Below are 12,687 nucleotides of genomic sequence, written 5' to 3' on the forward strand. Positions count from 1 at the left end.
TTCCAATTGATGAAAGTATTTACTTTTTTGTATTCCTCTTGATCCTTGTCTTTGCATTTTAAAATTTTATTCCCAGGAACGCTTGGTAGCCTTCTATTTCATTCAAGATCCACTTTTTCCCTTTAGAATTATGCTCAGTTTTGCCAGGTTTGGTTTCTGAAATATATTCCCAAATCTTCTGTCCTTTGTAGAAGTAGGTGCCAATTGGTTGTGCCCCTTTGGTTCTTAAATGGGGAATTGGCTTGGGTAGAGTACTTAAAATACTTGGCCTGGAAGTTCTGGGTTTGGGCTCTGAGATTTTTGGGGTTTCTTTCAGGAGATAACTAATGTATTCTTTCTGTTTTTACTTGGCCCTCCAATTTTAAATCTAGAATATTTTTGTTTGATTTTGTGAAATATGGTATCCAGACATTTTTGGATATATGATTTTCAGGTGTTCTTATGATTTTTCATATTATCTTTTTTTGAACTGTTTTCCAAATTAATTATATTTTTTAAAAAGTTACAAATTAAGTCAAGTTAACAGGGGTTTATTTTTTACATACTCATCAATGACAGGGAACTTTTAGCTTTGATTTTGCTTGTATGCTATTGTTTTTATTTAAAAAAACAATTAAAAAAAGAAAAAATAGAAAAGGAATACAAAATAAAATAAAACAAAAGAGAACATTGTCATGTGCCCAGGAGAACATCAGGGAGGATTCAAAATATGTGACAACAAATTACCAGATCAAGAAAGTGTATATATTAGTATAATAAATCATATTGACAAATATCTACTTTTTTTTTTACTTCCTTGTAACTGTTTCTTTTGTTCTCTGCTATGCACCTTTTTTACTTTATTTTCCCCCCTTTCAGTCCTCCCCACTCTTTCCAAGAAGGCTATAGTTAGGAAAGATTATATTTATATATACATATATAAATACACATACACACACACACACACACACACACACACATGCCTCCCATAAGCCCCCTATCCCTCCATACACATTATTTTTCCTATCTCTGTGATTCTTTGTTTTAATTCTGCTCCTTAACTTGCCTTGCTATTTTTTAACCTCCTCCCATCCTTGGATCCATTCCTTTTCCCCTCACTCTTTGCTTCCCCATACACCTATCCCTCCTCCTTTATTTCTTTATAGATTTTTGAAGAATACTATATACTTCATGGTATATATGTAGTTTTGCTTGCCTATTTAACCTTCCTTTTGTGACTAGGTTTTCAGAACTACAGTCCCTCCTTCGCCCTCTAAAGCCTCTATATCTATTCTTTCTCTGCACCTCATTTATATAACAACATTATTATTTTTACATTAACTCTGCCCCAGTCTTTCTTTTGAGCTACCATATTGTTGATGTCAGTCTTAAACATATAGTATACCATCTACACTGTGGGAGCTGAGTGTGGACCACAGCATACCATTTCCACTCTTTCTGCTGTTTGCTTGTATTTTTGTTTTCCTTCTTAGTTTTTTTTCTTTCCATAGATCAGATTTTTCTTATGCAGCAAGATAACTGTATAAATATGTATATGTATATTGCATTTAACATATACTTTAACTTATTTAACATGTATTGGACTACCTGTCAGCTAGGGGAGGAGGTCAGGGAAAGAAGGGGAAAAGTTGCAACAGAAAGTTTTGCAATGGTCATTGTTGAAAAATTACCTGTGCATATGTTTTGTAAAAAAAAAGCTATAATAATAATTTTTTAAATGATATACATTTCCCATGTAAAAATACCAAACAATTTGTCCATGTTGAGTTCCTTGAAACTGATCTTTTGATATTGGCCCTACGTTGATAGAAAGTCTTGAAAATCTGCAAGTTCATTGAATATCCATTTTTTCTCACTAAATATTATAGATAATTTTGTTGGATGTGATATTTTTGGCTGCAGGTCTAGTTCTTTTACTTGTCAATAGCTATGATTCCAGGACCTGCAGTCTTTTATTGTGGCTGCTGCTAAGTCCTATACAATTCTAATTGCAGCTCCAGTGTATTTGAATTGTTTTTTTCTTGTTTCTTGAAAAATTTTCTCTTCATCTGGGGGTGTTGAAATGTGGTAATAATATTTCTATACATTTTCCATAAAGGATTTTGTTGAGGGTGGTGATTGATGGATTTTTTCTATTTCTACTTTCCTCTTGTTGTCAAAAAAAAGGATGTTTTTTCCTTCTTTTTTTCCTTAATAATAGCTTTTTATTTTCAAAATATATGCAAAGATAGTTTTCAGCATTCATCTTTGCAAATCTTTGTGTTCCAAATTTTTCTCCCTTCTTTTCCCTCACCTCTTCCCCTAGACAGCAAGTAATCCAATATGTTTAACATAATTCAGCGTATTTGAATTGTTTTTTTCTTGTTTCTTGAAATTTTTTCTCTTCATCTGGGGGTGTTGAAATGTGGTAATAATATTTCTATACATTTTCCATAAAGGATTTTGTTGAGGGTGGGATTGATGGATTTTTTCTATTTCTACTTTCCTCTCTTGTCAAAAAAGAACATTTTTTTCCTTCTTTTTTCCCTTAATAATAGCTTTTTATTTTCAAAATATATGCAAAGATAGTTTTCAGCATTCATCTTTGCAAATCCTTGTGTTCCAAATTTTTCTCCCTTCTTTTCCCTCACCTCTTCCCCTAGACAGCAAGTAATCCAGTATGTTAAACATGTACAATTCTATTATACATATTTCTGCATTTATCATGCTGAACAAAAAAATTACATCAAAAAGGGGGGGAAAAAGCAAGGAAAGAACAACAAAAATGGTGAGAATATTATGTTGTGGTTCACACTCAGTTCCCACAGTCCTCTCTCTGGGTGGACTCTCTCCATCCCAAGATCATTAGAACTGGCATCAATCATCTCATTGTTAGAAAGAGCCATGTCCATCAGAATTGATCTTCGTATAATCTTGCTGTTGCCATGTACAATGATCTGGTCCTGCTTATTTCACTCAGCATCAGTTCATGTAAGTCTCTCCAGGCCTTTCTGAAATCATCCTGCTGGTCATTTCTTATAGAAGAGACTCTGTATCTCCTTTTCTAATTAGTTAACATTTTTTTTTCATCATTATTTTTCTTGGGTGTTTTTTAGTTTTTAGTTTTTCCTCAATGCCTTTCATAGGATTTTTAAATTCTTCTTTGAGTTTTTCTATAAATTCTCACTGATCAGGGAGCCATTTCACGTTATTCTTTGGAGTAGAAGAAACTTGAAAAGAGTAAAAACCTTAAGGGTCCTCTGAAGATGAAAACAATCTTCTCTGTTCCCATAATAAGTATTGATGATGGGTTTTTTCCTTTGCATGTTCATTTTTTTTTTTCTCTTTAAATAAGAGGTTTTTAGTGTAAGCACCTCTAATCTTGGAGCGGGAGGATGGTGTCTCAAGCTTCCCTTCAGCTGTCCACTCTGACCTGGAGCCCCAAACCAAGAGCTCCACCCTCCTGCTAGTGCCTGCAGAGTCCCTGTCCCCTTGCCTCTGCACTCACGGGTGCTGCTTCCTTCTTGTCCAGGGCCATATTCCTGCATCCCAGCTGGACCTGGCGTTCCCAGTCAACCAGGGTTCCCTCAATCTTTCCAGACTCAGACCCCACTTCCTCTAGCTGTCTGGGAGGTGGAAGTTTCGGGACTCCCCACTTGGTGTTTGTGGGGAGCTAGCCTAGAGGGCTTTGCATTGCATATGGGTAAATCCGGCCTGGGGTCTTTCTTCAGATCTTCTCAGGTTGTACCTAGAGGTCCCCTGTTCTGCTCCAAGTCTTCTTGGTTTTTCATCAATCTGTGTTCCCTGCCAAGGCACAAATGTATTTATTTTGGGGAAATCTGGAGAGCTTGAAATTTACCAACCCTACTGCACCATCTTCCCAGAATCTTCCCCCTGTTTGTATGTTTCTTGTGGTCTTAGTGTAATGCCAGAGAAACTGAGGCAGGAGAGAGATTAGAGAGTTTTAAATATTTTATCAATTGGAGAGCATAATTGACTGGACAGGACTCTCGTCTCAAATTATCCAGTCAGAGAGAGATAAAGATATACTGGGAACAAGGGATCCATGTTGGTCCCAGGGCTGGAGGAGACTGTCATCTCAAAGAATCCAGCCTCCAGCCTCCAGGGATGAATGGGAGAATTTCAAACCCTTAAATACCTTTTTGAAACAAAGAAGAGGGAAAGGGGCTCGAAACTTCTGTCAGGATAGGGGAAGCCATAAATCTTAAAAACCAGAGAAAGGATGTCTGAATACACAGAAATAAAGATGTCAGTGAGGTATCTTGGAATATTTTAGAGGGATATTGTAAATTCTTGAGGACAGAAAAGAGTCAGGAGGTCTACTCTCTTGTTTATCTTGCTTTCATTAATAATTTATAACCCCAGAGCAAATGGTCCTCAGTCTTAATGGGCCAGAGAGGGAGTTTTACAGCTTAGGGGATTGAGACAGAACAGTTAAGGAAACTGAGACAAGGGAAACTAGTGCAGGGAAACTGAGTCAGGACAGTTAGAGAACTGTGGTATAACATTAGGGGGAGTCATTCTTTTTGTTTAGCCAGTTCTGATTTGGGGGGAGGTCAATTTTGGGATAAGGTTTACTTTAATTTGTCCTAAAGGTGTTCTCCTTGGCATCCTTTTTTCCCCTGCCCATCATTTTCTTTAACATTATATTTTGTATCTCTGTTGCATTTCTTGTTCTCCTTGAGGCCAGGACATTTTCTTCCAGCCTCTTTTGGAATTGTGGAGTTAGCCTCTTCTTTTTGGTTTGATCTCTTGTCTTTGTTCCCTGTCTCTAGAATTTCCCTGCTTTGAGCTTTTTTCTCTATTGGGAGGTAGTGCTTGAGTCATCACCCACATAGGTAATAAGAGTAGGTCTTTATTCTGGACATTGTAGCAAAGACTCAGTCTTGCTTTCTTCAAATATTCGGGTCTTGGCTCTTTTCTTGGTAGTTCAGCTTAGTTTTTGACCTTGGATTGTTCTCGACCTCCTTCTCCTTGAATAGCCCCAAACCCAGAGTTGGCTTTGCCCCTTGCTTGTAACCCTGAAGGCTTCATGCAAATAATGATAATGCTCTTGGTTTTCCTTCCACAAAACCCCAGGTGCTTTGCTTCCCAGAGAGTGCCCTGGCCCTATCTTTTGCTGAGGCTCAGGTATGAGCTGCCTCAATGTTGGGCTACAGACACTGGGAGGATCTTATGGTCCAGGAATGGCTGCTCAGGCCCTGGATTGGGCAGAAGCACCCTGGCACTGGCTCAGCTTGAATTCTGGGCTTGACCCAGATGCAGACAATCTGCACCCTGAACTGACTTGTCCCTGTGTCCTGCAGTTGGGAAAAGTAGTTATGTGTTTAGTATATTAATAAGTGCTGATATTTTGAGCCAACTCTGTGGCCTAGTGAATACAGCCCTGGAGACACTGAGGCAGAAGACCTGATAAGGTTTTCAATGTTGGGGGTGGTTAGCAGAGAGTTAATAATCCTTGAGGCAGGCAGGGAGAAGGCACCCACAGCGATCAGCTTTGCTCTGGTTTTACCCTCTGTAGGGTTCTTGAGCAGTCTCACTTTGCCATGGCATCAGAAATCTCAGCAATGTCGCTGAGATTTCCCTATAAAATCTACTTATGGGCCATCATGGCTACTGCCTTCTTTGGGTCAGTCCTCCCTGGCACTTTGTCTCAAGGTGTCTTTTTCCTTACCTCTCTTCATGCCATGTGGTATCTCCCCTAACTCCACCTTGCTTCTCAGCCCCACTCCTCCTCCTTACAGTTAACTCTTTTGGGGTGGTGCTGCGTCCCTTTCAAGATTTAGCCCACCAGCTAAGGGCTTGCTCCAACCTCATGGGGTTCTACTGGTAAATGGCAAGTTCCACTGAGGAACTTGTCTTTCATATGCTTTCCCACTATACTACATGTTTACCATTCCTGGTGTGTATTATATCCCTGCATTTTGTCTATAACCTTTTCCCTAAATGAGTCTACCTTTTGCCAAAGAGAATGGTCATTGTGAATTCTTCATATGACTCTACCTAAGCTTTTGGTGCCTGATATCATTTGGTGTCTACATTACCCACATCATATCCACTGGGAGATTATTGTAGTAGTTCAAACTAGAAGTGACTGACTGTTGACTATGGAGTATTAGATCTATACCCCAAAGAGATGAAAGGAAAAGGAAATAAACTCATGTGTATAAATATTTATAGCAACTCTTGAAGTAGCAAAGAACTGGAACCTGAGGGTATGTCCATCATTTGGGGAACAGTTGACAAGTTATGGTGTATATGAATGTGGAAGAATGCTATTGCATTTTAAGAAATATTAAAGAGGATGGTTTTAAAAAAATATGGGAAGATATGTGAACTGATAGAATATAGAGAAAAGAATAATTGTGATGACCGTGTATTTTAAAATCAGCCAGAGTCAGGAATTCAGGTTAAGGGAAAATCTTCAATCTTCATTCTCAGTAGAGGTGAAGAAGGATCTGAAGTGAAGGGGGATCAGAGGTAAAAGGGGGGAGGGGTTCACGATCACAATGTGTGCAGCTGAGTCAAGAAGCCAACCAGACCAGAAGCCAGCCAGCAGTCTCTCTCTGCTTCTCTCCGCCCCTCTGCCTCCACCCACCAAAATCATCATTTCCTATACAACACATCAGGACTTGCACAAAAAGTGGTCTGGGGCCATTCTTTCTCCAACCATATATATTAATAGAGTATGGTCCAGTTATTATTTAGCCTCACATGCTTGGGACCTCAGTGCATCAACTCGAGCTTCAGCCCATTACAAATAATTTTTACAATAATAGCCGTATATAAGGCCAAACAATTTTGAAAAACTTAAGAGCTCTGATCAGCATAATGACCAGTCACAATTTCAAAGGATTGTACATGAAACAAGCCATCCCTGACTGAAAGCTGATGGACTCAGACTACAGCTTGAGACACATCATTTTTACACATGGCCAATGCAGGGAATTTGTTCAGCTTAATTTACATGCTTTTACCTGGGGTTTTGTTTCCTTGCTTTGTTAGTTGGTGAGTAGAAGGGTTTGGAAGAGGAAAATGTATATACATTTTTTTTAAAAGAAGTGGTAGCAGAATGAACTAGAGTGGTAGCCACATGATGGGAGAGAAGGGAATGAATTTACTCCCTCACTAGATGTTCCAAAACAGTAAGCATTTATTAAGCAATTACTGTGTGCCAATCTTTATGCTAAGCATTGGGATAAAAAAGAAAGGCTAAAGATGGCCCGTGCTCACAATTGAATGAGGGAAGACAAGACATAAAAAAGTTGGAAGTCTAGGGGATAAAGAAAGATGTGAGGAAGTCAAAGGGGTGCAGGTGGGTGGGAAATGATGAGGGCTGCTCTTCCCCTCTTCCAAACTTCCCAGTTTCTGGCAAAGTCAGTCCCAACCTCACATCTCCAGTCTGTGGCCAAGTCCTGTCCATTCTCCCAGGACCTCTCTTGTGCCCTAATGAAAAGGTAATTAGCTTTTATACAGTGCTAGGCACTATGCTAATCACTTTACAAATAGTCCCTATATTTATAAAAATACAGCTCTTTGCTGGATCTTGTAAAGCCCATTACATTCTGGTTCTTTCCCATCTGTCTTACCTCCCTCTCTGTACCTTACGATCCAACCCCCACTGGCCTGTCTCCTAACTCTGCCTTTCCCCTAACTATTTTCCTTGCCTCATTTGTTCTCCCTCCTTACCAGCACTTTTTGGTATCTTTAAGACAATTCAAATCCTGCTCTTGCAACAGGCCTGCCACTTCCCCCACTCCCTGCTGCTTAGTACTTTGTATGCACATTAAGTGTTTGCAAGTTTTCTCTCCCATTACAATGGGAACTCTCTGATTGCAGGGATCCTTTTTCTTTTGGCCTTATTATATCCTCAACTTTTAATATAGTGCCTGCCACGTAATAATTGCTTAACAAATGCTTTTAAATATCAAGGATGTTCTTAGATAAGGTGCTCAGCTCTTTCTCTGAAGAAAATATGATTAGATAGAATTAAGTTTTAGAAAAAAAGATGAGTTTTCAGCATACTTAATGCCAATGCTTTCTTTGTTTATTATCTTCAATTTATCTTGTATATATCTTATTTATACATTGTTGTTGGCATATTGTCTTCCCCCATTAGATTGTGCACCTTTTGAAAGCAGGGACTATCTTTTGCTTTTCTTTTTGTCCTTAAAAACAACTGAAATGTATAAATATAAATTGCCCAGATTAACAGAGGAGGAAATAAATTACTTAAACAGTCCCATTTTAGAAAAAGAAATTGAACAAGTCATTAATGAACTCCCTAAGAAAAAAATCTCCAGGGCCAGATAGATTTACAAATGAATTCTACCAAATATTTAAAGAACAATTCTAATACTATGTAAACTATTTGAAAAATAGGTAAAGAAGGAATCTTGCTAATTCCTTTTTTGACACAAATGTGGTATTGATACCTAAACCATGAAGAGTCAAAACAGAGAAAGAAAATTACAGACCAATCTCTCTAATGAATATTGATGCAAAAGTTTTTCCATAAAAGATAATACACTATGACCAAGTGGTTTATACCAGGAATGCAGAGCTGGTTCAATATCAGGAAAACTAGTACTATAATTGACCATATCAATAACAAAACTAACAGAAATCATGAGATAATTTCAATAGATGCAGAGAAAGCTTTTGACAAAATACAGCACTCATTCCTATTAAAAACACTGGAGAGCATAGGGATAAAGAGTGCAGAGAAACTGGATGCATTCCCAATAAGATCAGGGGTGAAAACAAGGATGCCCATTTTCTTTATGTTCTCAGTGTCTGGCAATAGAATAGGTGCTCAATAAATGTTTGTTGATTTATATGCTGAGTCAGGTTGTCCATGAGACATCCAGTGTGAAACGTTTATTAGGCAGTTCATGTGGGGCTGAAGCGCGAGATTAGGACAAAATCCCCTAGATTCTGGAATCATGTTGTTAGCAGTGATAAAACTGTGATGGCCAGTGAAATACACATTCTGTATATTTTTTCTTTATGTGCAGAAATTGTTAAATCTGATTAATTTAAATAAAATTTCAAATTAACAAAGGCTGGGAAAAACCAGCTCATCAGATATCAGACTAGAAATGTTAATAGGTAAGTATTAGTTTCAATATCTGAGCTTAGTTATATTTTTTTACTTCATTGGGCAGACGTATAATCATGTCATCAGTTAAAGCAGATATGGATTTTCCCTGTGCTTATTGGGTGTTTTGTCCAGTGGGCTTCATTTATATTCATATATATTTGTAATCTCATAATTATTTCAATAGGAAATAGGGATCAAGTCAGAGTGAATTTTTATGATTGGTTGGTAGAAAGGAAAGCATGAACAAATTTGATAACAGCATTTTCAGTTGTATTCTGAAAAGGTAAAACTTGCTGATGCAGTTCATCTTGTTTTAATAGATCTTTGACCCTTCAATCAGACTCTGACCATTCTAAAGATAAAGGGTTCTAGTTGTATTGGTCTTTCTGTGTGAAGCAACATTTTACAGATTGTGAAATGGTGTAATAATTAACAAGGATAATGGCCCTGTGCTAACAAGTTTCACTTAGTATCTCACTGAGCATTAACTCTTTGAGCATACCCAAAACATAGAGATTCTGCAGATATAGCTGGCTTATCAGCAGTCAAACACACTATATTAATCATGTTATTTTTTCGTCATGATAAAATTGTTAGTCAGTATAAACTTTTTCTTCCACAAAGTTCACTTGTTTCCTTAAATAGAATAAAATGAAAGGGGAAATCACATTATCACTAGAACTTAAGAGTTCATTGATAATATAAATTACCTTTAATAAATTTTACTTTTAAATACAATATTACCTCACACATCTAGATCAGTCAGCTCTGTGTATGTTCTAGATACAATCTGATCATATTTTGGGATCTTCCTCTTACCATCCTTTGAAGTTTGGTTTATATTGAAGTTTGAAGGTTTGGTTGTATTGCCTATTTTATATAACTTTCCCACTAAGTGAACCTGAGAAAGAAACAAGCTATTCAATTTTTTCGTGTTTTGGGCAGATTGCTTGGCTTAGTTGCACTGAGGAATGAAGTGGAAATTGCCTTAGACTGGGAGTCAGACAAAGAACATGGATTCCAACATCAGCTGACTCTGCATTAGCGTCCTGTAACCTCCATGAATCTGCTTCCTCATCTCCAAAATAGCAAGAGTGCTTGTCCAACCCACTTCACAAAGGACTCAAGAGGATCAGATGTTTATAGAGTGCCCAGGTGCCAGGCAAGATACAAATCTGAGATAAGACATGACCACTCCCTCAGTACAATAAAGCGATTTGACACATCCAAAGATCACTCTAGTTCTAAATCTCTAAGTATACCAGAAAGTTTTATTCCTAGTGCCATGTGAAAGTTAAGGGAATTTTTAAAAATGAAAAAAAGAAAAGAAATAAAAAATTAAATTTTTAAAAAGAAAGTTAGGGACATAAAGGTAATTCCAGATTGGGGAGGACCAAGCAAAACCTTGAAGGGAGAACAGCCTTTCAAAGGGGATTTTTATTTTCTTTTTTAAGCTTTTTATTTTCTAATTATAGTTTTCAACATCCACCCTTGCAAAACTATGTGTTCCAAATTTTTTTCCCTCCCTTTACCCTATCCCCCTTAAAAAGCAAGTAATATAATATCTGCTAAACATGTACAATTTTCTATACAGATTTCCACAATTATCATACTGCACAAGAAAAATCACATCAAAAAGGAAAAAAAAAAAAGAGAAAGAAAACAAAAAGCAATCAAATAACAAAAAAGTTGAAAATGCCATGTTGTAATCCACACTCAGTTCCCACAGTCCTCTCTCCGAGTGTAGATGGTTCTTTCCATCACAAGACCATTGGAACTGGCCTAAATCACCTCATTGTCGTAGAGAGCCACGTCCATCAGAATTGATCATCATATAGTCTTTTTGTTGCTGTGTATAATGATCTCCGGGTTCTGCTTGTTTCACTTAGCATCAGTTCGTGTAAGTCTCTCTAGCCTCTCTGAGATCATCCTGCTGGTGGTTTCTTATAGAACAGTAATATTCCATAACATTTATATACCATAACTTATTCAGCCATTCTCCAATTGATCGGCATCCACTCTTTTTCCAATCCTTTGCTCCCACAAAAAGAGCTGCTACAAACACTTTTGCACATGTGGGTCCTTTTCCCTCCTTTAAGATCTCTTTGGGATATAAGCCCAGTAAACACTACTGGGTCAAAGGATATGCACAGTTTGGCAGCCCTGTCGGCAGAGTTCAGAGGGGATTTAAAAGTTGGCTGGGGATTCAGCAGTGAGGGAGAGGGTGGGCACTCCGGGCAGAGGGAGCTGGTGAAGGGTGGGATGGGAAGAATACCTGGCCTGGGGTCTGGAGAGTAGATAATGGGGAGGAAAGGACAGGCAAGGTCTTGGCGGAGATCCGGGTGGGAGAGAGCTCTTCCAGGGCTTTGGTCAAGGTCTCCTGGTGATGGAAAAGATCAAGGTATGAAACACTGTCCAGTGCTGATATTCAGATGTTCCCAGGGCTCCCGGACTATCCATTCCTGCCTATTCTGGGCCAACTTGTCTGGATCTTCACACATGGCCCTCAGTGGTCCCCTACCTGCTGCGGACATGTGAGGACACCAAGGAAACACACAGGCTGCCCACTGACAATCTTGCTCTTGCCCATGACCAGCCCATCCTCTTTGATCAGATCTTTCTCTGACCATCGGTCCTTGGTTCTTCTCTGGAGCCTGCATCTCCAATGACTCCTGTGTGATCCTGATTGATGTCTGATAGGGTCATCATTCCAGAGCCAGAGAGCATTTTATTGGCCATTTGTTTCAGCCCCTCATTTTACAGAGGAGGCAGCCAGCTGGCCCAGGGGACAGAACCCTGAGCCTGGGGGTGGGAAGACCTGAACTCAGATTCTGCCACAAACACTTAGGAGCTGGGTGACCTTTGGCAAGCTAGTGACTTCTCTGAAAAATGGAGATGGCCGCAGCACCTGCCTCCTAGGGTGTGAGGATCACATGAGATGGCACCTGTAAAGCCCTTAGCACAGGGCCTGGCACATAGGAGCACTGTAAAAATGCAGAGAGATTATAAGGAAATTGATGTTCAGAGAGGGTGGAGCTTGCCCTGTATTACACTGACCTTGGGACATGGCCCAGGGTTAGAATTACAAGATGAGCATTTCTGAACTCCCCTGCCTTGGAACCATGCAACGCCAGTGGAATAAAAGGCTCAAAAAGATGGACCTTTTGGGGGATCATTTGAAGAGCTTGGTTTTTTCCTCTAGGGCATGCCAGCCTGCCCTATCTAATATATATTCTGCTCCCACATTCTTTTCCATTCAATTTTTCCTGTGATATTATCTATGCACGACAGTATGTCTCAGTGATCCCTTTGGGGTCCCTTTAGCCTCTTGAAATCCCATCCTTATGAGAAAACTCAGATCCTACCTCCTATGTAAATAAATGAGGGCATTTATTGTGCTGGGCTCCATCCTGAGAAAATACAGAAAGCAAGGCAGTCCTTAACCTCAGGGAGGTGGCAAGACAACATGTATATGTGACTGCCCTCTCTCTGATTTTGTCTTTGCCAGTCTGTCCGTTCCCTCCCCTGCCCCACTTTTCTGCCTGCCTGTCTCCCATCTCTACCCTCTCCTCCCCAGGCTAGAA

General features: G+C 39.1%; 1 protein-coding gene across 8 annotated transcripts in view; it reads left to right on the forward strand.

Moving 5' to 3' along the window:
• Positions 1-12,687, forward strand: part of SHLD2 (shieldin complex subunit 2) — a 102,273-nt gene that overhangs the window by 43,948 nt on the left and 45,638 nt on the right. For 6 of the 8 annotated variants that reach the window (XR_004232518.1, XM_031956255.1, XM_031956250.1 and 3 more), the window contains one exon: positions 10,049-10,258. The exons of the other annotated variants lie outside the window; for them this stretch is intronic. Coding sequence is in view for 5 of the 6 variants with exons in the window: in XM_031956255.1 (XP_031812115.1) it covers positions 10,240-10,258 (19 nt within the window). In the remaining variant the exon portion in view is untranslated. The remainder of the gene's footprint in view (positions 1-10,048; positions 10,259-12,687) is intronic. 8 annotated transcript variants of the gene reach the window in all.

This window comes from Sarcophilus harrisii, chromosome 2 (assembly GCF_902635505.1).
Source record: "Sarcophilus harrisii chromosome 2, mSarHar1.11, whole genome shotgun sequence".
Taxonomy (NCBI): domain Eukaryota; kingdom Metazoa; phylum Chordata; class Mammalia; order Dasyuromorphia; family Dasyuridae; genus Sarcophilus; species Sarcophilus harrisii.